This window comes from Cetorhinus maximus, chromosome 17 (genome assembly GCF_964194155.1).
Source record: "Cetorhinus maximus chromosome 17, sCetMax3.hap1.1, whole genome shotgun sequence".
NCBI lineage: Eukaryota > Metazoa > Chordata > Chondrichthyes > Lamniformes > Cetorhinidae > Cetorhinus > Cetorhinus maximus.
In genome coordinates, this window is record NC_135895.1 from 34,848,505 (window position 1) to 34,875,645 (window position 27,141).

The 27,141-nt window shown below is 41.5% G+C and overlaps 1 protein-coding gene across 7 annotated transcripts in view; it reads left to right on the forward strand.

The window, feature by feature from the left end:
• The first annotated feature begins 1,028 nt into the window (after positions 1–1,028).
• ccdc24 (coiled-coil domain containing 24) overlaps positions 1,029–27,141 on the forward strand; it is a 106,514-nt gene continuing 80,401 nt past the window's right edge. For 3 of the 7 annotated variants that reach the window (XM_078560968.1, XM_078560971.1, XM_078560973.1), the window contains exons 1-2: positions 1,048–1,132; positions 5,772–6,033. In XM_078560968.1, the coding sequence (XP_078417094.1) occupies positions 5,866–6,033 (168 nt within the window). In that variant the 5' untranslated portion in view covers positions 1,048–1,132; positions 5,772–5,865. Of the gene's footprint in view, positions 1,133–1,221; positions 1,492–2,955; positions 3,287–5,771; positions 6,034–27,141 lie in introns of those variants that run through there. The other 4 variants (XM_078560969.1, XM_078560974.1, XM_078560970.1 and 1 more) reach the window with 4 other exon arrangements.

Genomic DNA, 27,141 nt, shown 5'->3' on the forward strand with positions numbered 1-27,141 from the left:
GGTTGATCTGTTCAAATGGAAAATTGGGGGATCGTGCACATAACTTCATATATAGTTTTACAGTGCTGTATCATTGGTACTCCCTATTACAAGAAAAATTCAAAGACCCGTTGGGCAGCAGTTTGTTCCCTGATTAAGGTAACATCTGTACTCTGTGGTGTCAGGCCAGCACATCAGCCCACTCAGATATAAGCATCATTATTGGGATATGTGAGAATAATGCTTAAAGAAGATATTTTTCAACACCTACAACCTGAATTTAGTCTTTGTTCTTTTCTAAATATTTCTATCGTTAGTACCTTGCATCATCCTTTTTTTTTTGCGATGCAAATTGTTGTAAATAAATGTGTTTTCTAGATTGAGCCTAGAACAAAACAACCTGGCTTTTATGTTATTTTTCGGAGCACATGCCCAAATTGCGTGACTTCTAATGCAAAATATCTTAAAATAATTATTAATCCTAAAGCATACTATCGTCATTCAGAGCATACTAGAATTTCAGAGGATATGGCATATTGATGGAAACTGTATCTCATCCTTTACACAGAGTTGGAGAAAAGTTTGAAGTGTAATACCAATTAGATGTCTACTGTCAAAAGTGTTTTCCTTTTACTGAGTTCTGTAACCGTCAATATTGCATTTTTTTTTAGTTCAAACACATTCCTTGGTATGAAAGGAACTGATTTAAGAGTTACCGTTTATAGATTGAAAACTTCAAGTCTGACATTGGAACGAAATGGATCTTCATTTTCCAGTTGCATGTTTGGGTAAACCGATTTTGTAAATTAACAAACATGTAACATTAAGAATTGGAAGCAACAATTACGTTCTGAAAACAAAATACGACTCTGAAATTGACCTAATTGTTTATCCTGGTGATCGCAGGCGTAGCTTTTTTAATTCCAAAAAAATACAGAATTTTGACAACGCCTTGAATTGACACTTTGATTTCACGGGTGATTGCTGCTGTGTATCGCTTTAAGATGACATTTATTTCGCGTTGTCACACTGTCAATCCAGCTTTCAGAGGCGCTGTTCTCGCGAGATCTGGCCCTTGGAGATGAGAGTTTGTGATGGCGACGGCCAGAGGGGTCGAGTGTCCGGAGAGAGACCCGGGCCGGCCGAGCGGGAGGTGAGTGCAGGCTGCGGACGATATTGCTTTAGTCAAGTCAGTCAGTGCGGTTCACTCTCTGTGTTTTAGCCACTCTCCGGCCGGTCTCGGACTCCTGTGGTCGCGGGGAGGCCTGTGGAGTGGTCAGCTTTATTAGTGTTTCCATAGCAGCCAGCTCTCTTGTCAACAGCGGGAGCACAGGCGGACTGCAACCCTTTAAAGGCTGCAGCTGCTGTTTGAAGAGAGTCGGGAGGGGAAATGGCTGGAGAATAATCCACATGTGTTTGCACCATGTCCATTTGGCGAGGTGGGTTTGGGGCTATTTCAATAACCCTGAAACTCTGTACAAAGAGATAAAACAGCTAAGTAAAAAGATGAAAGTAAGCAGCTTGAGTTTATCACTTAAGGAGTCTACATATGATCATAAAACTTGATTTTATTTTGTATTAATTCCTTATTTTCTTTGTAATTTCATTTAAACGAACTAGAACCTTCTCGTTACTTTTGTTTAAACTCCTATTAGGTAGATACTGCCTGTGGTTTATTGATGATGCCACTCTTTTCAGGAAACCCCTAATTACAAAGGTGTAGACAATTGACTTTGTTGACGGTCATGTGTTCTCATGATTGTAATCAGTAAAAGTTAATTTTGCCCATGTATCTGGCATTGTATTAAAACGTTGATATTTTGATTAATATATGTATTAGCCTAATAAGCTTATATTGGTGTTTAATTATGGTATTCTGAGACACCAATTGAGGCAGATATTGCTATCTTAGGCATGGGTATTAGAAGTAGCTAATGCTGAGAGATTCTATCAATGATGCGCTCACCGTGCGAATACTTGTATTTGCATTAGATGGAAAAAAACATTTGACTAATAACTCTTATGGCTTACAATTTTGGTAACTTACATTGACTGACATTGTGATTTTAGTGATCCAGGCTGTGAAAGTGTGTTGAGATTAGTGAAATTAGTGCTAAAACTTTGACAGCAAACACATAAACACGCACACCATCCTGACTTGAAACTATATCACTGTTCCTTTTATTGTCGCTGGATCAAAGACCTGGAACTCCCTGCCCCACAGCATTATGGGTGTACCACGCAGATTGTAGTGGTTCAAGGAGGCAGCTCACTGCCACCTTCTCATGGGCAACAAATGCTGACCTTGCTAGTGATGTTCACCTCCCATGAACAAATAAAAAAAAGCCCTCAGCAACAGCAAAATCTGCCGGGTGTTAACGTATTCTTAAAGACAAGTGGCTGAAGACTCGTTAAATGCTGTGAGACCATATATTTATCCAATTTACATCTCAAAGCTGCAGGCTTCAAATCAATTAATTTAACTTTTTTTGTTCCACTTTGCATTTAATTTCTATTTTTGATAATATGATTGCATTAACAGACTTAAAAGGGTTAAAAACAACTTGCATTTTCATAAAGCTGCTTAATGCTGAGTGACACCTGGCACTTTATAGGGCATGCACAAAGAGTGGAGACTGAACAGTAGGGCAAAGACAAAAAAAAAACACCTTGAGGTAGTTGCCGTCTTTATTTTTCAAGCACGGGCCACTTTAGTAAAAACACGCAGTGTGAGAGCCACATCAACTACTAAATTATCATTGCTTACTACTCCAGTAACTCACTTGAGCCCAAAAAATACATGACACCAATGGTTAAATATTCTGGTAGTTGCTATGGTAATATAACTATTACTATGCAACGCACATGCACATACATGCATGTACATGGTACCATGTGGTCAATGTGACATGTAAAGAAAGCTGACTTTTGATAAGCTCTGAATGCATTTTTTAACGTTAAAAATAAAATAAATAGGAATATAATGCTGGGTTGGGCTCCGGCTCACTGCAACCCTTTGAAGGTAAAGAGGCTACTGAAAATTGATGGATGGAGTCGGAAAGCCACACTTTGTGTCGATGGGAGCTGCCACTGGAATGAGAGCTGCCAATGAAGAACGTTGCCCGAAAGGGACAAAAGGAGTTGAAGAGAACAATCTTGAAGCTTTTAAGACCAGCGAGGAAAATGAGAAGTGAAGGTGCTGGGAAAGAATTGCCTCGGGAAAGAACACAGTCTCTGAAAGAAAGGGGATAGAGAATCAGAAGTAGACTTCTGTCTGGAAAAGTGGGTGTCTGCAAAAATATATAATGTATGATTTTTATAACCTAATATAATGGACCCCCCCTGTTGTGTTGCTAATAATGAATTAGGATTCAGATTTTTATAACATGTTTGTGCCATGTAAGGAAATAAGATCAGAGCCATTTAGAGTTATGACCAATGCAGTTGATGTAGCTGAGTTATTTAAAAATCCCTGAGGGAAACTTTAAACAACTGTCATAATCTATAATTTTAAGTGTTATGTTTGATATGTAACTCCAAATTCAGGAATCAGACCACCAGTTCTTGACGCTTTACGTTAAACTAAATGAAACATTTTATTAATTTATGCAGGTTAAAATATACCTTCAATAGGCTACAAATTTTAACAAATTCCCAAACTAATCTCCATTAAGGCAACAGCAACCCATAGACTTAACCAAAAGCCAGGCAAAGCATTTTCACCTTACTAATTCAAAATGAGGTTCTTTTCACTTTGATTCCTGTGGAGACAGTGGTGGGCTCACAGCAGCTTTGATGTTACGTTGCTTCTGCCCTGCACACCCGAAAACTGCTGAGGTTATACCTACCACCACCCACTGAATGTAAATTCTCATTGTATTACCAGCCTCTTCTAACAAAAAAACTCCTTTCATAGTACCAATTTTATTAGTAATATAAACATATTGCTTGGTATCTGCTAGATAGATGTCAGTTTTCACCCCACTTCTTGAATGCTCTATTCAAAAAATGCAAATACACTCTATCTCTCTTACATAACAAAACTAGTACACATCAAAGCATCCAGACTAGCTGGCTTTAATCCAATTAAGACACACCCACAGACTAAACCTTTATTTTAAAAGAAAAATATTTTTCAATAATATATACATTAATTGCTTCATGACATAGAGTCATTTATGGCACAGAGGGAGGCTATTTGGTCCATTGAGTCCATGACTGCTCTCCTCAGAGCAATCCAGTCAGTCTCATTCCCGCGCTCAATCCCTGTAGCCCTGAAAGTTTATTTCCTTAAAGTGCCCATCCAACTTCTTTTTAAAGTCATTGATTGTCTCTGCTTCCACCACCCTTGTGGGCAGCAAGTTTCTTATCACTCGTTACCACTTCTTATCCTCCTACATCTTCTGTCCAAAACCTAAAACCTGTGCACCCTAGTCTTTGTACTATTGCCAATGGGAACAGTTCTTCCTTGTCTACCTTGTCCAAACTTGTCATCTTGTACACTTCTATCAAATCTCCCTTCAATCTCCTTTGCTCCAAGGAGAACCACCCCAGCTTTTCCAACCTAACCTTGTAACTAAACCCCTCCCCCCCAATCCCTGGAACAACTCTGGTAAATCTCTTCTGCAACCTTTCAAGGACCCTCACATCCTTCCTATAGTGTGACGAGAACTGGATGCAGCACCCCAGCTGTGGCCTAACCAGAGCTTTATAAAGACTCAGCATAACTTCTCTGCCTTTGTACTCAATGCCTCTATGCTTTGCTGACCTCTCTCTTGGAACAGTTTATCCTGCCACCTTCAAAGATTGATACACATTACACCCCACGGTCCCTCTGTCCCTTCACTCTTTAGAACTGTGCCATTAAATCTATATTGCCTCTCCCTGTCCTTTCTGCCATGATCCATCACCTTGGACTTCTCTGTATTAAACTCCATCTACCACTTGCCTACCCATTCTGCTAACCCATCATATGTCATGTTGCAGGTGATTCGTATCATTCTCACTGTTTGCCACTCCTCCAAGTTTGGTATCATTGACAAATTTTGAAATTCTACTCCGTATTCCAAGAACCAAGTTATTAATATATAGCAAAAGAAGCAGTGATCCTGGCACAGATCCCTGGAGAATATCACCGTCTATCCTCCAGTCTGAAAAATAACCAATCATCATGACTTGCTATTTTTTTGTCCAATTGAACACTGACCGCACCATTGTGAGCTTCAATTACAATTACAAATATAATTTTTAATATATTGTGATTGGTGCTTTGGGAATTGAATTGTTCAATCTTGTCTTTTCTTTGAAAATTGTTAATGAGTAGCTTTTGGGTATTTGTTTAACATTTGGCAAACTGTGAACTATGCACCTGAGGTTTTGCATTACAGGGAGTTGAATATGAAGTATGGCTCACTGTGTGCATTGAGAGGATCTGTCAAATGTTAGAATGTAAATGGAATGGTTCTGCTTTCTGTCAACATAAGTGATAATCAGTTGAGATGATTGGAAGGCTGCTTCATAATTCAACTTTAGAAACAACGTTAACTTAATTCCAATGAGAAAAAACATTTCTCTCAGCTTAATAAACCTTCTCTCTCAGGATAATGCACTTTCTGACATACTCTTTTTTTGCACTATTATGTCCCTCCCTCCTCTGTCACGGGCCCCACTCTTCCCCTGTCGCTTCCTTCCTCTACTACTATGAACAACCTTTTGAGCAGAAGCTGCTAGGATATCTATCAATACATTGGCTAGCATTGAAGTGTGTATCCTTCTGATTATTTCCAACATAGAATCTACAAAGGAAAACAATTGGCGAATTTCACTGAATTTTCAAAAGGAACAATCCTCTCTGAATTCTAATGCCTCTGGATTTGGCACACAGCTATGAATCTGAACTGTGAGGAAGGAGACAATATATTTCCTGATAACTATGAACAACCATCATCACTATGGAAACTAATAGAGGAATGTGTCTCTTCAAGCGAGAGAAATGAAATCAGGGAGATTCTGGGAGCAACTGCAGTGGACTTCAGCCTGGACTTGCATGCAGAGGTGAGAAAGATCAGTTTTATCTATCAGTGCCATAACTCTGCTAAAAATGTACTTGACTGATCTGATCAGGTATTTCTGATGTAAATTCACAGAAGCTTATGGTATAGAAGGGGGCCATTAGGCCTGAATGCTTATGCTGGTTCTTTGAAAGACTAGTTGTGCTTAGGCAGACATGCTTTTTGTCATTAACCCTGTCAGTTTCTCATCCTCAAGTACCTGTGCAACTCCCTTTTACAATTATTTATGGAATCGGTTTCCACCACCGATTCAAGTAGGGCATTCTAGGTCCTGGCAACCCTTAGTGAAAAGCATTCTCCTCATCTTCCCTCGAGATCCTTGACGGCGATTTTAAAATTATGACCTCTGATTATTGACCCACTCACCAGAGGGGACATGCAAATTAATGTGGCCAGAAGCTAAGATCCACCTGTTCGGATCGTATATAAGCTAGGTCTCTTTCCTCAGCAAAAAGGAAAAGTATAAAATCAATGTAAAGATGTTTGACAAACCTCAATTCTGTCAGCCTCATCAAAAGTGTTATATCTGAAAATGTGACCTCCGAGGCTTCGCACCTCTAAAGTACTGCTTGCTTGTCGAGAAAGAAATGTCATAATTTGCTGAAATAACCACCTACCTGTAGGTTGCTGAACAAATGCCCAATTAACTAAACCCAGATGAATTGAAATAAATAAGTTGTCAGGTGAAAACTGAGTAGTTCAATCTCTATTTTTCAGCAAATAACTCAGCTTATGCAACTAGAAGGAATATTTCCAAATGTGGATAATTACAAAATTCAGAAAAATAATCACTGAACACACTCAAAGTTGGCTACTTAATGTTAGGAATGTTTCATCCCACAGGGTTACCCTTCAACCTGGAGCCTAGGTTTGACTTGGAAGTTTCATCTGGTTTGGGTGTTGGAGATTAACAGCTGCACTGGGCAAATTGTATGTGAAAGAAATGCACTGTAGAAGTTGTAGTTTTTCAATTGCTCCTGTCTGCATAGTGCATTGTGATAATCAGGTGGGAAAGGACAGTGGAATCCCAGCTTTTGTGAAGAAATTCTATGCAAGAGAATTGTGAGATCCTGCTGTGGAATTATAGTAGGTAAAGCGTTTGCAAATAACTGGGCTGTGGGGGGAGGGATGGGGGAAAAACAAGCAAAAACCTTTGAGGAGCTGATGTTTCTGGGGCAGTTTTTAAGCTGGCCATCACCATGTCAAATGACCACATGTTCTTAGGGGGGTCATGTGGACTCGAAACATCGACTCTTTTCTTCTCCACCGATGCTGCCAGATCTGCTGAGTTTTTCCAGGTAATTCTGTTTTTGTTTTCATGTTATTAGATGTTGGTCATTGGAGACTTGACAATGGTGCAGGTGGGAACTTTCTTGGGAAGTGGAGCAGCAACAACAGGTTCAGGAAGAACTACAAATTGACCATGGGATGCAATGCTGAGAAAAAGTATTTTTTATAATTGTATGCCTAACTGAAGGGGTATTTGTGGAGGGGAGAAAAAATGATAAACAAGAATTGGGGTCACGGTTAACAGTTTACCTACAAACAATGCCATGGTAAATTTGCTAATATTTTAGAAAATCAGTGACCAACACAATGTGGAATACTTTCATTTTAATTTGTTCCTAATCCCTTTTGGGATGTTGCTAGCCCCTCCTTGTTAAGTTTCTTCCATATCGCAGAACTGGTAGAATATTGTGTTTCTTTTTCAAAAATACTCGTGTTTCAAAGCCAGATAATTCCAATGCCTGTGTTTTATCAATAGAAAAGGTAATGCTAATATCTTACACATGATAGACCTGAATTCTACTTTCTGACACCTAAAGGAAGAAAGACTTGCATTTAAATAGTACCTTTCATGACCATCAGATGTCCCAAAATGCTTTACAGCGACTGAAGGATTTTTGAAGTGTAGTCACTGTTGTTATGTAGGACATGTGACCACCAATTCGTGCATAGCAAAGTTCCACAAACAGCAATGCTTTTACAGGCAAACACAGCCTCATCAGTAACACCTAGTGAGTGGAGCAAGGAAAGTGGCTGAGAGGACCTTAGGCTTCATTGCATAATCTTGAATGAGTGGGAGTGGTAGAAAATGGGGTGAGTGTTTAGGATGAGGTGGGGCAATCGCATAACATGGGACTGGTATCACAAAGGAAAGACTCGGTGGTACATTTTTCCCGGAAGGATGAGTGAACCTGTTGGATTTGACATTTTCTTCTGACACCACGCCATAAATTATCAGATTTATTGAATTACCAAGGTGGCATTTGAGCCATTTGGCTTCTTGACTTGCTAGTCCAGAACCACAACCCTTACACTATGATACTCATGGCATTGTAAAAAAAAAAAATTAAACTTTTTTCATGGATTCAAGATCTCTATCACAGGGGGAAATACATTTTCGGCAAAGGGTTTTATAGCTTTTGACCCATGCCATCTTGCCTCCCTTAATTCCCCTGTTAATATTGGTGAACATGCATGGAGCTGACTGATTTCACCAGGCTCTGTGGAACTTTTCCCATCTGTGTTCAGGAAGGAGTGTTTCCTCCAACAGGGGCAAGGCTGTGTTCAGTTTAACACATGCCCTTTTCTCCCCCACACTGCTGACAGGTACAAACTGCTGTGATCTTAATTTTTAAAGCTTTATTCTAATTTAGCAACTCCTGGAACATATCCTAGAAAAGCGCGAGAGTTTGGAATAGTTCATTCCTTCAGTCATCTGTGGTTTACAGTAGTTTAATGATTCCTTTCCTGAAGTTATTCACATTCTTGTAATCTAAATAACATGTTCCTGAGGCATTTCTGCCTTTTGTGAGATTGAAGTTAAATATTATAATTGCACAGGATGTAAGCACACTGATGATCGACATGCTGAAGATTGCTTCCTTGTTATACTGAAAAGCTGGCAAATGATTGTGGATTTTCTCTTTAGACTTGTGCAATTAGGACTTGACTGAGGCAAATCACTCCTGATTTGATTGCCTGTTTATTTATATGTTCATATTTTAATAGAAGCATAAGAAATACGAGCAGGAGTAGTTCACATGGCCCTCAAATTCAAGCCTGCTCTGCTATTTAATCGAGCATGGCTGATCATCTACCTCGTTCCGCTTTTGCACCCTGTTTCCATATCCCATCATTCCCTTAATGTCAAGCAATCTCTTGACCTGTCTTGAATATATTCAATGATTGAATATCCACACCTTCTGCGGTAGCAAATTTCAAAGGTTCACAAACTGAGTAAAGAAATTTCTCCTTGCCTCAATCTGAAATGGCTAAACTCTTATCCTATGACTCCCTGGTTCTGGACTCTCCAGCTAGTGGATCAGATTCTCAGCACCTACTCTGTCAAGCCCTGTAATGGTTTGTGATTGTGTCATTTCAAGCTTGTTAATACTGAAGATGACTCAACTTTTAAAAGATTTTGTTTTATTTGTGCATTTGATGAAAATTGTGTTGCATTGGCTGAACTTAAAGGATTTGACAGTCTTTGATCAAGCTTTTGGACATCTGACCTAATGGCCTGGACTTTCATCCACGATGCAGGTAGGGGGAGTTGGGAAAATTCCTGGCTTGGCTTGCCCACCTCAGGAGAAAGTGCCTGCAAAGGTGGAGGCCGGGTGTGGGCTGGAGTCGGACCAGCCAACCCAGAAAGAAGTGCGGACGTAGCCACAAGGGCTGCCTTGTACAGAGTCAGGCTGTTTAGAAGGCCCACGTCAGTGGCGTAGGATTCTGCCCCAATGAAAAAAGCACAAAGGCCCTCCAGCCCTCACCGGTCACACCCCGTTCACCCTCCAAACACTCCCCATGCCCCATCCATGCCACCTCATGCCCCTACCCAATCCCTTTGCCCCTCATGCTTCCCATGCCAAGCCCTGCCATTTCACCCACCCCATATGTCTCCTCATGCCCCCCCTATGCCAAGTTCTGCACTTCCACCCACTCCCTATGTCCCCCCATGTCCCCTATGCAAAGCTCTGGCGCTTCCATGCCCATTGACCCACTGTACGCTTTCTAGAACCAATGAATACCATAGTGTATAGTGGTATGTGTAAATAAAAAAAACTTTGGAAAAACTGTAATCCATTGACAATTTCGTCCTATGCTTGAAAAAAAAAGTCTGGATCAAACTAATAAAAGTGTCAATTTGCGACCAGAAGAAACATTGTTTGATTGTCAGCTCAGGCTCTCTGATATCTGCAATCAATTTCACAATGTTTGCTGACACAAGTTAAGTGGCTTCAAGGTTTTGTGGTTTTGAAAACTTCAAAGGGCCTGAATGATTGATACTTTTATTAGCTTGATCCAGACTTTTTTTTCAAGCGTAGGAGAAAGTTATCAATGGATCATGTTTTTTCCAAACCTTTTTTTCACACATTTCACTATACACTATGGTGTTCATTGGTTCTAGAAAGTGTACTCTGGGTTAATGGGCATGGGATGCCAGGGCTTGGCATAGGGGGAATGAGGAAACAGAGGGTAGGTGGAAGGGCAGAACTTGGAATGAGGGCATGTGGGGCCTGAGGATATGGGTGGAAGGGCAGAGCTTGGCATACAGGGCATGATGGGACTTTTTGAACTTGCCTGTTAAAAGAAACCCTCATGCAGACTAGGGCTCATGACTCCTATAAGGGGTCATGAACCATGACTCTTTTTTAAAAAACTTGGCCCGACTCCATAAAAATTGCGGAGCATGTCCACTCGACTGATACCTGGGATGGGGTGTTATTTTATGAGGAAAGGTTGAATAGGCTGGGCCTGTATTAATTGGAGTTTAGAAGAATGAGAGGTGATCTTATTGAGCCATATAAGATTCTGAGGGGACTTGACAAAGTGGATGCTGAAAGGAAGTTCTCCCCTTGTGGGAGAGACTAGAACTAGGGTACACTTTTTAAAAAGAAGGGGCCTCCCATTCAAGACTGAGATGAGGAGAATTTTTTTTCTCTTAGTCTTTGGAACTTTCTTCACCAAGGAGCGGTGGATGCAGGTTCATTGAATATTTTTAAGGCAGAGGTAGATAGATTCTTGACTAGAAAGGGAGTCAAAGGATATCTGGGGTAGGCAAACTCGAGGGGCTCAATGGCCTCCTACTGCCCATGATTCCTATGTTGATATATATCTCCGCAATGGAGTCAGCTGGGTCGGGAGAACTGGATGCAGGCTTCTGACAGGAACCAGTCCGCACCCTTTAAAGGTATTCCCGAAAATTAGACAGGCTGGGAATAGGGTCAGGGATCCCAGAATCGGGACCTGCCCACCATTTTTAAAGGGATCTTGAGTCAATCCTGTTGAGGGGATTTCGAGCACCACTCCAGAGGCAGAGATGTGTAGAATATCGAAGTTTATTCAAGCATATGCAGGGGAGAAATACTTAGGTATTAAGTCCCTCTCAAAGAATCAATAGTTACAGTAGCTATATTTATACTTACCCCTAGTGTAAACATATTATTCAGACTACCCAATCGTAATATGATTGAATTTTACGTTCATTTTGAGGGAGAAACGAGTGCGTCCAAACTGAGTATTTTAAGCTTAAATAAGGGCAATTATGAGGGCATGAAAGCAGAGCTAGTTGACGCGAACTAGCAAATGAGGTTAAGGGATAGGTCAATAGAGGTTCAGTGCAGACTTTTTAAAATTAATTTACGTGCTGGGGGCATCGCTGGCTAGGCCAACATTTATTGCCCATCTCTAATTGCCCTTGAGAAGGTAGTGGTGAGCTGCCTTTTTGAACCTTTGCAGTCCCTATGGTGTAGGTACAACCATGGTGCTGGTAGGGAAGGAGTTCCAAGATTTCGACCCAGCGACAGTGAAGGAACAGCGATATATTTCCAAGTCAGGATAGTGAATGACTGGAAGGGGAACTTTTAGGTGGTGGTGTTGTTATGACATGGCAGGTGGTGTGTGCCAGGTGGACCAAAACCACAAAGGAAACTTGACCATGCTGTCACAGCGGCTTTGCAATTTGTATTTATTGTGAGAAGATTTGGGCACTGAATTCAAAAGTAATGAGTCCACTAACACCTTCAGAGATTTTAAAAACTAAATTAAAACATTTATTAACAAAAAAGATTTTGAGCACATACAGAAGATTACAGTTACTTAATATAACAAATCCCCAAATTCCTAATTAAACTGACTCCCAACTACACACCTCCTTTAAAGGCTAAAGGGGATAGACAAAGTAGACCTGGAGTGGATGTTTCTCCTTGTGGGGCATTCTAGAATGAGAGGCCATAGTTTTAGGCTAAGGGGTGGTAGATTTAAATCAGAGATGAGGAAGAATTACTTTTCTCAAAGAGTCATGAATCTGTGGAATTCACTACCTCAGAGTGCAGTGGATGCCGGGGCGCTGAATAAATTTAAGGAGGAGATAGACAGATTTGTAATTAGTAATAGGTTGAAAGGTTTGGGGAGAGGGCAGGAAATTGGAGTTGAGGCCGAAATGAGATCAGCCATGATCGTATTGAATGGCGGGGCAGGTTTGAGGGGCTGAATTGCCTACTCCTGCTCCTAATTCTTATGTTCTTAAGGCAACAGTCCAAAATAGATTTTAAATTTAAATAGTAAGCCAGCAAATTTACCACAACACCCACTTGACAGTTGAATTCTAAAGGCTTTTCTCCAACTTTAGTTACTGGACACAGCAGACTTTTGCAAACATGGCTGGAGGCTTCCCCGAGGCTGTTTCACACACTCCTTTTAGCTCTTATATGGCCCCACAACATCACCTTCCTTCCTTCCTTCCTTTATATATGTTTCTCCTTCTTCTTTAATCTGTAAATTCCACTGTTCTATATGTCTTTGGAAATGTACTTTTCTCATTATATAATAATATTTTATGTTGCCAATATGGTCTGTACCTTTCGGGAAAAATAACCATAATAACCTTGCCCTATTTATCTTGTTAGTTGTAAACATTCCTATCATCTCTTTGAAACCCAGACGGCTCCTGCACTTATCTAAAATTGCAAATTTCCTTCACACCCCACATGCTAAGATCTCATCCATGTTTACTCATTAGCATTTCAAATGCCTTTTACCCTTAACTTATTTTGCTACTTTCAAGCTTGCAGCCTATCGGACTCTAATTAAATCACAGGGACAGAACCATCTACACTCATACCTACTTTGCAATAAACCACAATAATATTATGAAACATATTACAGTTTTGTGACAGTGTTCCCATGTTTCTGCTGCCTTTGTCCTTCTAGATGGTAGCAGTCGTGGGTCTGGAAGGTGCTGCCTAAGGAGCCTTGGTGAGTTTCTGCAGGGCATCTTGTAGACGGTACACCCTGCTGCCACTGTTCATCGGAGTGAATTATTTATTTTTTATTTATTCATAGGATGTGGCTAGGTCTGTGCCCATCCCTAATTGCCCTTGTTCAGGGGGCATTTAAGAGCCAGGAGTCATATGTAGGCTGGATCAGGTGAGGACAGCAGATTTCCTTCTCCAAAGTGAGCCAGATGGATTTTTATGACAATCGACAATGGTTTCATGGTCATCATCAGGTTTTTAATTCCAGATTTATTTTTTTTAATTGAATTCAAATTTCACCATCCGCTGTGGTGGGATTTGAACCCGGGTCCCCAGTGCATTACCCTGGGTCTCTGGAATACCACTATGCCACTGCTCCCCCCCTATTTGTGGAAAGGGTGCCAATCAAGCAGGCTGCTTTGTCCTGGATGGTGTCAAGCTTATTGAGTGTTGTTGGATTTGCACTCATCCAGGCAAGTGGAGAGCATTTCATCACAGCCCTGACTTGTGCCTTGGGGAGTCAGGAGGTGAGTTACTCACTGCAGGATTCCTAGCCTCTGACCTAATCTTTAGCCCCAGTATTTATATGGCTAGTCCAGTTCAGTTTCTGGTCAATGGTAACCTCGAGGATGTTGATAGTGGAGGATTCAGTGATGGTAATACCATTGAGTGTCAAGGGGCGATGGTTTGATTCTCTCTTGTTGGAGATGGTAATTGCCTGGCACTTGTGTGGCACGAATGTTACCTGCCACTCATCCTGGATATTGTCCAGGTCTTGCAGCATTTGGACATGGACCGCTTCAGTATCTGAGGAGTCGCGAATGGTGCTGCACATTGTGCAATCAGCGAATCAGCGTACATCCCCACTTCTGACCTTATGATGGAAGGAAGGTCATTGATGAAGCAGCTGAAGATGGTTGGCCCTAGGACACTACGCAGAATATATACATTCCAATGAGAAAGAAAAACCCCAAGGGGAAGGCCCGCCATTCATGGTTAACTAAAAAAGTTAAAGACATTGTCAAGCTTAGAGAAAAAGCATATAGTTACACAAAGGCAGGTGGCAGGTCAGAAGATTGGAAAGAATATAAAGAACTGCAAAGAATGACAAAGATTAATGAGGAGGAAAAAATTAGAGTATGAGAGAAAGCTAGCTAGTAATATAAAGATGGATGGTAAGAGTTTCTATATATATTTAAATAAGAAAAGAGTTAACAAAGTGAGCATTGGTCCTATAGAAAGTGCGTCTAAGGAATTGATAATGGAAAGTAGGGAGATAGCAGATGAATTAAACAGATATTTTGCTTCGGTCTTCACTATAGAGGACACAAGTAACATCCTGTAAATAGCTGTTACTCAGGAAATGGTAGGGAGGGAGGAACTTGGGGAAATTACAATCACTAGGGAAGTGGTATTGAGCAAATTGCTGGGGCTGCAGCTGACAAATCTCCAGGTCTGGATGAACTTCAGAAAGAAGTGGCTAGTGAGATAGTTGATGCATTTATTTTAATTTTCAAAAATTCCCTAGATTCAGGGAAGGTTCCATTAGATTGGAAAATAGCAAATGTAACTCCTTCATTCAAAAAGGGAGGGCGACAGAAAGCAGGAAACTGCAGGCCAGTTAGCCTAACATCTGTCATAGGGAAAATGTTAGAAGCCTTTATTAAAGATGTTATTGCAGGGTACTTAGAAAAATTCAAGGCAATCAGGTGGAGTCAACATGGTTTTGTAAAAGGGAAATCACATTTAACCAATTTATTGGAGCTCTTTTGAAGGAGTCACACGTGCTGTGTATAAAGGGAAACCGGTGGATGTACTGTACTTAGATTTCCAAAGGTATTTAATAAGGTGTCACATCAAAGGTTATTGCAGAAAATAAAAGGTCATGATGTAGGGGGTAACCTATTAGCCTGGATAGAAAATTGGCTAGCTAACAGGAAATGGAGAGTAGGCATGAATGGCTCTTTTTCTGGTTGGCAGGATGTGATGAGTGGTGTGCCACAGGGATCTGTGCTAGGGCCTCAACCTTTTACAATTTATATAACTGACTTGGATGAAGGGACCGAAGGAATGGTTGACAAATTCGCTGACAAGACAAATATAGGTAGGAAAGTAAATTGTGAAGAAGACATAAGGAGGCTATAAGGCGACATAGGTTAAGTGAGTGGGCAAAGATCTGGCAAATGGAGTATAATGTGGGAAAATGTGAAATCGTTCAATTTGGCAGGAAGAATAAAAAAGAAGCTTATTATCTAAATGGTGAGAGATTGCAGAGCTCTGAGATTCAGAGGGACCTGGGTGTCCTAGTGCATGAATCACAAAAGGCTAGTATGCAAATGCAGCAAGTAATTAGGAAAGCTAACAGAATGTTATCACTTATTGTGAGGGGAATTGATTACAAGAGTAGGGAAGTTATGCTTCAGTTGTGCAGGGCACTGATGAGACCACATCTGGAGTATTGTGTACAGTGTTGGTCGTCTTCTTTAAGGAAAGATGTAAATGCATTAGAAGCAGTTCAGAGAAGGTTTACTAGACTAATACCAGGAATGGGCAGGTTGTCTTACGGGGAAAGGTTGGACAAGTTGGACAGGTTAGGCTTGTATCCATTGGAATTTAGAAGAGTAAGTGGCAACTTGATTGAAACTTTAAGATCCTGAGGGCTCTTGACAGGGTGGATGTGAAGAGGATGTTTCCTCTTGTGGGAGAATCTAGAACTAGGATTCACTGTTTAAAAATAAGTGGGTGCTCATTTAAGACCGAGATGAGGAGAATTTTTTTCTGAGGATAGTGAGTCTTTGGAACTCTCTTCCTCATAAGGTGCTGGAATATTTTTAAGGCAGAGCTAGATAGATTCTTGATTAACAAGGGGGTGAAAGGTTATTAGGGATAGGCAGGAATGTGGAGTTGAGGTTACAATCAGATCAGCCACGATCTTATGGAATGGCAAAGTAAGGCTTAAGGGGCCAAGTGGCCTACTCCTGCTCCTAATTTGTATGTTTGTATAATGATTGTAAAATTCAATCAACAAGGCCGAGTTTCTGTGACCATATTATTCCAGCTAACCCAATTAACGATTACAAATTCAATCAATTACGATTAGCCCACTAACAGTTGTAAAATGAACAAACAATTTATTGACCCAGAGTGAGACCACACCAATGCTGACTGCGAAAACCCAGGCCAGTATCTCCGTGTGTGATTGGTGTCAAATTTTGTTTTATAATGCTCTTGTGAAGCACCTTAGGACGTTTCATTATGTTAAAGGCTGTATGTAAATGTATGTTGTTATTGTTGACCTCTTGTGGATTGCCACTCTATGCTCCATCCTTGATGGCCTTGCCTTCAGCTATCTAGACCCTAAGCTCTAGAATTTGCTCCGTAAGCCTCCTGCCTTCTTTTCTACTTTCTGTAAAACCTGCCTCTTTAACTAAATCCCAAGGGTCACAAATTCAAAAATTATGAATTCTAGGAGTAGGAAAGTAAGCCGCAGAGAATCAGAGAATTTCTTTACCTGGAGGTTGAAGCGCCACAGATCTTTCCAGCACAGGAGGATGTCATTTGATTTGCTGTTGATTTGATTTGGAAACTATTCCCAATGCCTTCCCCTCTCTTCATAGATTTGTATCTTTCTCTTCAAAATATTTATCTAATTTTCCCTTATAAAAGCTATGGGTCTCTGCCTAAGTCACTCTCTATGACAAAGCATTTTATGTTCCAACAACCCTTTTGTAAAGACGTGTCTCCTAATCTCCCCTTACTCTCTTCATGATTTCAAATTGATTCTTTGAGTTTGATAGATTTTTGATCAACAAGGGATTCAAGGGTTATGGGGGTATAGACAGGAAAGTGGAGTTGAGGCTATAATTAGATCAGTCATGATCTTATGGAATGGCGGAGCAGGCTTGAGGGGCTGAATGGCCTACTCCTCCTAGTTCTTGTGTTTCCTCATCACTGGCTCCATGATCAGAAGATGTGTCATTTCTCTGTTTATTTTGAAATTATTGAGCTTTTTAATAAAGATGTCTGCTAAATCTCCTTCGGTATCTCAAATCTATCATATCGTAAATATAGTTTCCTATAGCCGGCATCACCTCATACTGTATGTTCTCTTTGGCTTTAATAGCCTTTCTATGGGGCCAGTTAGCTCAGTTGGCTAGATGGCTGGCGTGTAGTTCAGAATAACAGCAACAGTGCAGGTTCAATTCCCATTCCAGCTGAGCTAGACTTGGGAGCTGCCTCCTTGCCCTGTCGCTGAGAGTGCAAAGCAATAGCAAATCACTGACATCAACTGCCATGAAAACAGCTCAGGATGAAACATCAGACAATGAGCCAAGGACCTGCCTTTGGATAGCATGCATAATTGAATGAATGAATGAACCCTTTCTATAATGGGGCATCCAAAACTACACACTGTAATTTAACTGTGCATTTAAGAATGTTACCTTCTGTGTATTCATTCAAGGGATGTGGACTAGGCCAGTGTTTATTGACCATTCCTAATTGCCCTTGAGAAAGTGGCGGTGAGCTGCCTTCTTGAACCGCTTCAGTCCCCTTACTCTGATACTCTATGCTCTTAATTATGAAACCACTAAATTAATTTTGTTATTATTGCAGCTACTTGTGCTCGCAGTTTTAAGAATCATGTATTTCAAACCCTTGATATCAATGTTCATCCAAACCCTTCAGTACTTTATCATTAAGGATATGTTCGCATTCCTTGATGTTCTCCCCCCACATTAAATTGCATCTCACGTTCGTTTACCCGGATGTTGAAGAAGTTGCTGATGACTGCGGTTTAAATGGGTTCAAGAAACGATCTGACGCATTTCTGGTTAGATAATGGGTTAATGAAGTGGTGGGTAGATAGAGTCATAGATCTATGAAAAAGATACTGACTGGACCTAATGGCGCTTCTCCACCTGCCTCTTCTAGTTATTTTACCAGTTGATCTTTTCCTCTGAAAATTTGACAATAATCCAGACTGAAACAATGGTGTTAGTGAGGACCTGGTATAAAGCAATAAATGAAAAATGTGGTGCACATAATGGAATAAAATCTGTAATGAAAACCATATGAAATATGTGTGAGTTATTTATGAGGGGAAATTACTTTGGGGTGGAGAGAAGGCAACTGTGTAAGTACAGTCTGCAAGTTGATAAATTGGAATTTGTGATTTAATTGTACAGTAATGAAATCTTAAAGAAGTGAATGGAGCCAAAACTCCATTTTCTTTTTGAAAAGCACAATAAAACCTTTCAAGAGCCCCTTTGAGCTCTCTGAATGAGCTCTTAGTATAGCTTGGATTTTGAGCTGTTTAAAATATGTTTGTTCTGCTCCTGTCTACCATATAGCTTTTGTAAAGTGGGTTGGTTAATGTCATTGAGGAAATGTATGAGATTCTCATACTGTTCGGTCACAGAACTCAAACAGATATAAAACTTTGAGCTGAAGAATGAAGAGAGACGTCCATGGAAATTTGCCGACTTTATAGAATTGATTCTAGAAATGCAACTAGCCCGATTGATTCAAGTTCAATTATAAAGTGTTTTGGAGCATCAGAGTGCTGTGATATGATAGGATGTGATTTTATGGCCATGATCTTCTGTTTGACAAGTTCGTGAAACTTAGCTGTGCTACTAGAGATGTGGGAAAAGTCAGGCATCTCATCCAAGGCAGGAAAATTTGGTTATTTTGTGAGCTTGCTCTGTTGCCTGGTATACTAAAGAGCAGGGGTTCTCAAACTGTGGGTTGCAACTTCTGGTAGAGTCACAGGACCAACAATTGAAGTCTCGAGCTCATCCTCCTCCGAGGCAGCAATGACCACTGTGGAGACGAAACTAGACCCTAAAGGAACTCTTGCAGTGAGCCACTTTGATAAAACTACAACTCCTGGCATGCTCTGCAGTGAAACTCTGGCTGGTTATTGTGAGATCTGCTGGAGCCAGCCTCCATTTTGCTGCTGGTGAATTTGATCGATCCACACGCCTGGGTGCTTGTATTATCGTTCATGTCTTTATTAAGAAAGAGCAGGTTGGTGTAGATTGTTACAATATCGCACTATCAGATTTAAGTTACCAAATAGAGAAGGGTGTAGAAATTCCCTCTCAGTTGCCTGGCCTAGGGGTCAATTCCAGCAAAGTTTAGTTCGAGAAGCCAAGTGGCAGTGACAGGTCCTCAGGTTCCACAGAGTTGGCACAACTCACATTTGTCAGGGGAAATGATCAGGAAAACCCCTTCCAAAAACCCTGCAACTCTGTTTGCTTTCTCCTAAGAGCAAGACACATTAAATGCACATCTCACTCCGGATTGAGATTTGGCTTCAAGTTCATGGTTGGCTAAAAGACCATATGGGTAATTTGATTAAATTAAACTCAAATAATCAGACAAGGCTGGGACAGTCTTTCATTGCAAACGTTCTATTGTATTAATTATTACATTTAAATCAGGGGTTCTCAAACTGAAGCATTACTCATCACTGCTTCCAGAGCCTTCAAAATGATTTTGTATCTCCTTCTCCCCTTTCCCCGCTCTCACAACTCTCTCCCCTCCTTCTGCTCTCTCAACTCTCTCCCCTGCCCCACTCTCTCAACTTTCTTTCCCCCATGTCCCACTCTGTCTCCTCTCTCCTCTCCCCCATTCTCTCAACTTTCTCTCCTCCTCCCACTCTCTCAATGCTCTCCCCTCCTCCCGCTCTCTCAACTCTCTCCCCCTCCATCCTGTTCTCACAATTCTCTCCACCTCATGTTCTCACAGCTCTCTGCCCTCCTACAACTCCCCGCCCCCTCCCCGGTCTAAAACTCTCCCCCCTCTGCACATGTAGGACTTGAATTATGAGTTCCATCTGTTCCCTTATCATGATCCTGATTTTTTTTTAAATTATGGGATGTGGGCATCGTTGACTGGGTCAGCATTTATTGCCCATCCCTAATTGCCCTTGAGAAGGTGGTGAGCTGCCTTCTTGAAGCACTGCTGTCCCTGTGGTGTGGATACACCGCAGTGCTGTTAGGAAGGGAGTTCTAGGATTTTGACCCAGCGACAGTGAAGGAACTGTCCAAGTCAGGATGGTGAGTGACTTAGAGGGGAACTTCCAGGTGCTGGTGTTCCCATCTGTCTGCTGCCCTTGTCCTTCTAGATGGTAGTGGTCATGGGTTTGGAAGGTGCTGTTGTAGGAGTTTTGGTGAATTCCTGCAGTGCACCTTGTGGATGGTAGATGTCAATCATTAATTTAATTTTCTCATTGTGAACTGATAGCTTGATGTCTCTGCCACACGTCACCTGTACACACAACATACATGGGCACCTTCTCAGGGGCTGGTTATAGAATTTCTGTAGGTAGGAGAGTTGCCTTCACTTCCAGCCCCTGTAAATTGGAAGGTGGTGTGGAGGGAGCTGAAGGAGGGACTGTAGAATTAGAAAAAAATAATAATGAGCCTTGATGCATTCTATTTAGAAATAGAAATGCCAGTGATAATTGTGCATAGATTTTTATCTACTTGATCTACAACAGGGAAAGTCTTCTGGTGTTGCGGGTGAGACTTATCACTGGGGCAGTGTAGGTGTAGAGTAAATCTCCTATCTTCTGACGGGAGTTCTTGATGCTGATGCTGGGTGCCTAATGTCGAGAGGGTTCTGTTTATAAAACTCATTCCTCGCCTTGATGGACTTTTTTTTAATGCGGCCAGTATAAAGCAATCTTAAAAAAAATTCACAGGTAAAACACATCAGTTTTGCAGCTGTAAAAGAGTTTTGTTGTAATAAAATTCAAGAGTTTGAGATAGTCGCAGCTGTTTAGTGACATGTTACTGTTTGGAGGCAGTAGCTGTGAGCCAGGTATTTCCCTATCTAGAAGGAGGGGGCATCATCTCTATGCTAGAGATTTATAACTTTTGATAGATGGTTTAGATCAGCATTGGGTGAGGTCTGGGAGTAGGACCCAGAATGGCAAACAAGGAAGAGAAATTTGTAAAACGATTGTATTACACTTCATGATATGTACTTATATCTTACAGTGCACCATTTATCTGATGCTGACTGGAATATAGAGAAAGGCCACTGTGAAAAATAAAACTAAAGTTTTATTCAAACATTCCTGAAACAGAACGCAGTTTGACCTGTGCTGGATTAACAATTGCCTTTCACACTTCACATAAACAGGAAACATCCCTTCCACGTGCACCCTTCATTTCCCCCATCCCCCTATACCACGCTGCACCACCTCCGCCCCCCCCACCAACCGTCCAAAACTACCACCAGTACTCCATTTGACACAACTGGAGAATTTCCATTTGACACAAGTAAAAACAGTAACACAAAGCTCACATTGATCAAGCAGCACTAGCAAGCTGTGAGATTGACTGCAGTTTGGAAGGCAGACATGCATGATTATTTTTCAATCAGTTGCATTTACAGTACAATTAATTCCATTCACAAAATAATTGGGACATTAAGTATTAAGTGACATCTCAAATGTTTATTTTCCTGTAATATTTGGGTATCAATTTATAATTTGCACTAAGTAATTCTGCATATATAGAATATATAATAGATATATTGGTGTGTTTCCAGTTGGAAACATAACTTGTGGTTAAGATGTTAACAAAACGCTTGAACTTCCCTGCTGCTTTGCCTTACTACCTTGTAGTACACTTCACGTATCCCTTGAGTAGACTTTGACTTTGGTGGTTTTGTAGAACAGGTGAATTGGCAGCCTGTTTTACATCTCTCCCAAAAAATGGAAAAAAAATTAGGAGTAACGTAAATTGGATTGCTGATTCAGTATCACTTGTTTTACACTATCACAAAGCAACAATTGCTTCTCATCCTGCCTGCGGCCCTTTACTTATGGAATTTCCCAACAATGTACCCTTGGTCTCTTCCTCTAATCTTCCATCCACTGCCCCTTGGTAATACAATCTGAAGACATGCTGTCAGCTTTTACTGATGTGTTGATGTGGTGGCCTTCCTTTTAAGATGATGGTTTGCTCTGTGGTGGTCAACTCTGTGTTAAGCATTGCCTCATGTGGCTCAGGAACCCAAATGCATTTGCAGCAGAGGAAGGGAGTGGCCTGACAAGGTACACAATTCACTGGCCTCTATTTTCTTTGGGCCTCCACAGCCAGCTGAGCTTTTTGGTCTGGATTTTCGCTCCCAAGGCGGGTAGCGCAAGTCAGGAAATTTTTAGAATTGCCATACCCACCTTGAGATAAACTCACCAGAATGGCAGGATTTTCACTCTTGGGGGGTGGTGGCGGGGGGGCCAGGTACAGGGGGAGGTACAGGATGGATTCGGGCCCAGCATCCCTGGACCTAAATCAGAGGTGACCAAAGGGGCTGCCAAGTACTGAGGCAGGCTGTTTAAAAGGCACACCTCAGTCCTCTGGGACTTGGTCCCAGTTGTTTTGTTAAATATTAGGCCCTCTAGCCCTCACCCATCTCACCCCTGCATCTAAACTCATGCCAACCCACCCGCCACCTTTTGCCCTTACACCCTCCATGCCAACTCGCCCAGCATCCACAATGGACAGACCTCAGGAACCATGTCGAGATGAAATGTGAAAAAGGTCTACGTATCTATTACAGCCTTTACTATAGTAAAAAAAACCTCCCATTCATGAAAGCCCACTCAAAACATTTAAATCCCCTCAAGTACTTAATCTCTTAAAAAATAGTATTGTATTCGTAACCCCACATCAAAGACAGTTAATCCTTTAATAACCTATTTGAGCTGTCAATCAAACTGTGAATTTAGGATCTCCTACTGAGACCCTGTGTAGAAAGCACCCAAGCATTAATAATGACATAATGATAGCCTTTGGAATAATGTCAACAAACAGTTATTGTAACTGCTAGATCAGATTTTTTTCAACTCTCACTTACACAGGCAGTCTGTCTTTTTTAGTTTGTAAAGGGATGGGGTTTTAAATGCCTCCACAGCTTGACTGTTCTGCAGACCTCATCTGCCCTTCATGAATATTTACATCTAATTCATGGCTCCCACACAGTGGGTTAAGGCTCTTGCTACAGAGAAAATGGGATCTGTTTGAACTTGGAACTGGGTTCAAATGGCCTTGCTAAGTTTGGATTTCCCCCGTGTGAGTCACTTCCCATAACCTTTCCCCCACAGACAAAAATAGGATCTGTCGGAAATCTGGTGGGACTTCCAGATCTAGGTCCTGTCTGCCATTTTTAAAGAATTCTTGACAACTCTACAAAAATGTGGGCCTTTGTTTCTGCTCGCCTTTTCCAATGCCCTTCCAAACAGTCAGCCTCCAGGTGTCATAGCCATTAGCGACTGTCTCCCAATTGTCAGTATCTGTCATCATCGCATTTAGTTTGCAGGTATCCTTGTAGTGGAGGTTTGGGTGCCCAGGAGGTTGTGTCCCACTGGCCAATTCACTATACAAAAGGTCTTTGAGTATATGGCTATCATCCATCCAATGAATGTGGCTGAGTCAGCGCAGACATCGTTGGCTTAGCAATGAGTGTATGCTGATGAAATTAGCACGCTGCAGGATTTCTATCTTGGTGTCCTTGTCCTGCCAAGAGATGTCAAGGATATGATTAAGACAGCAAAGTTGGAAACTCTTTGGCCTTTTCTCCTGTCTAGCATATGTTGTCCAGGTCTCATCAATGTAGAGTAGAGCACTGAGATTGCAGGTTTTGTAGACTCAGTTGGTGTTTTCAGTCAGGTTGCTGTTGTTCCACATTCTCTTACTTAGCTTGGACATAACAGCTGCAGCTTTTGCAATGTGTGTGTGTGTTGATTTTAGCACCAAGTGACAGATTTTTGGTGATTGCGGAGCCTAGATATGTGAAGCTATCAACAGCCTCCTGTATCACATTATCAGTGCTGACATATGGCGGTATGGCAACCTCCTGGACTGATATTTGGCTTCCTGATGGTGATGGCCAAACTAAACTCTGCAGGCATGACAGTGTCTGTCCATTTGCCGCTATAGGTGCTCCTCAGTATGGATATTAGTGTGGCATAATCAGCTTGGAGCAGCTCTCTGATGAGGACTTGGTGTACCTTTTGTCTTGGATCTTGGGTGAGCAAGGCTGAACAGCTTTCTCTCCATCTAGTATGTAAGTAGACACGCTCTGTAGATGACCTGAAAGCATACGACAGCAGCAAAGAGAAACACATGTCAATGAGCGTGGATACCAGAACACAATCCTGTTTGACTCCACTGGGGATCTCAAAGGGTTCTGATGTTGCCCCACCATAGCTGACCTTGCCCATCATGTTGTCATGGAAAGAGGAGATCACATTGAACAGCTTCGGTGGGTAGCCAGTTTTCTCCAACAACTTAAATTGACCGCTTCTGCTCACATGGTTGAATGCCTCGGCATATAGTGGTCTCCTTTGTCCAAGGCAATTCTTTTTCAGCTGCTGGACTGAGGGGACACAGTGGCATAGTGGTAATATCACTGGGCTAATAATCCAGATGCCCAGGGGACATGGGTTCAAATCCCACCATAGCAGATGGTGTCCAAATGGACAGCAACGGTTCAAGAAGACGGCTCACCACCACCTCCTCAACAATAATTAGGGATGTGCAATAAATGCTGGCCCAGCCAGCAACGCCCACATCCCTGTGAACGAAGTTTTAAAAAATCATGTCAGTTGTAGATCTTCCAGTTCTGAAACCACACTGGGATTCGGGATAGATGCATATATAAAAACAAAAAACTGCGGATGCTGGAAATCCAAAACAAAAACAGACACAGAAATACCTGGAAAAACTCAGCAGGTCTGGCAGCATCGGCGGAGAAGAGCACAGTTGACGTTTCGAGTCCTCATGACCCTTCAACAGAACTAAGTAAAAATAGGAAAGGGGTGAAATATAAGCTGGTTTAAGGCGGTGGGGGAAGGAGGGGGTGTTGTTGGGACAAGCAAGCAGTGATAGGAGGAGATAACCAAAAGATGTCACAGACAAAAGAACAAAGAGGTGTTGAAGGTGGTGATATTATCTAAAAGAATGTGCTAATTAAGAGTGGAGAGCAGGACAAGCAAGGTACAGATAGCTCTAGTGGGGGTGGGTGAAATAAGACTAAAAAGGCATAAAAGATATAGATAAACAATGGGTGGAATACATTTAAAAATGATGGAAATAGATGCGAAAAGAAAAATCTATATAAATTATTGGAAAAAACAAAAAGGAGGGGGAAGAAACGGAAAGGGGGTGGGGATGGAGGAGGGAGTTCAAGATCTAAAATTGTTGAACTCAATATTCAGTCTGGAAGGCTGTAAAATGCCTAGTCGGAAGGTGAGGTGCTGTTCCTCCAGTTTGCGTTGGCTTGCTGCATTGTTCCAGTGAAGCTCAAGGACAGACATGTGGGCAAGAGAGTAAGGTGGAGAATATACAACACCTGCCCCTTCACTTCCTCTCTCCTCACCGCCCAAGGGCCCAAAGGTCTGTCCGCAAGCATTACCCAGACCTCCCTGTCGCTTGCAATTTTAACACTCCACCCTGCTCTCTTGCCCACATGTCTGACCTTGGCTTGCTGCATTGTTCCAGTGAAGCTCAACGCAAACTGTAGGAACGGCACCTCATCTTCCGACTAGGCACTTTACAGCCTTCTGGACTGAATATTGAGTTCAACAATTTTAGATCTTGAACTCCCTCCTCCATCCCCACCCCCTTTCCGTTTCTTCCCCCTCCTTTTTGTTTTTTCCAATAATTTATATAGATTTTTCTTTTCCCACCTATTTCCATTATTTTTAAATGTATTGCACCCGTTTATCTATACCTTTTATGCGCTTTTAGTCTTATTTCACCCCACCCCCACTAGAGCTATCTGTACCTTGCTTGTCCTGCTCTCCACTCTTAATTAGCACATTCTTTTAGATAATATCACCACCTTCAACACCTCTTTGTTCTTTTGTCTGTGACATCTTTTGGTTATCTCTTCCTATCACTGCTGCTTGTCCCAACAACCACCTGCCCCCTTTCCCCACCCCCAAACCAGCTTATATTTCACCCCTTTCCTATTTTATTTTTACTTAGTTCTGTTGAAGGGTCATGAGGACTCGAAACGTCAACTGTGCTCTTCTCCGCCGATGCTGCCAGACCTGCTGAGTTTTTCCAGGTATTTCTGTTTCTGTTTTTGTTCGGAATAGATGCATTCAGTCAAGATCTGCAGCCTGACAAGGGCAACATAGGCAAATGTGTGTTAATGACACAGTTTTACTTCTTGACTCTTCCATTGCCTTGCTACTTGTCTAATATTCAGTATTGGATGAGCTACAATTTTATCCAGTCAAATGTTAGGCAGACTTCAGCTAATCTAAAACTCTGCTACCCCATCCTATCTCACACCAAGTCCTGCTCACCAGTCACCCCTGACCTCCCTTGTCTACATACTCCCAACCCCACCAACTTACAGTTCTCATCCTTGTGTTTAAATCCCTTCAAGGACTTGTCTTTCCCTATCTTTGTAACTGCCTTCAACTGTACAACATCTCCAGAACTCTGTTTCTCTAACCTTGGCCTCTAGGGCATCCTTTCTTCCTTTGCCCTACCATTAGCAGCCATACATTCAGTTAAGTCCCATTCTTCAAATTCCCTCCTTAATTTTCTCCATTTTCCCCCCCTCCCTCACATCCCTTAAAACCCACCTCTTTGACCAATCAGTTAGTCACACCACCTAATATCTCCTTTCTTTTCTTGCTTGTTTGATTGTCTCTGTGGAGCACCATGGGGTGCTAGCTATGTTAAATACACTATATAAATGCAAATTGTTCATGCTAAATGGAAAAATTATACACCAGTTCAGTATATAAAAAGGAAGTGCTAAACAAAAAGTGGATTATGTTAAAGTTGAGA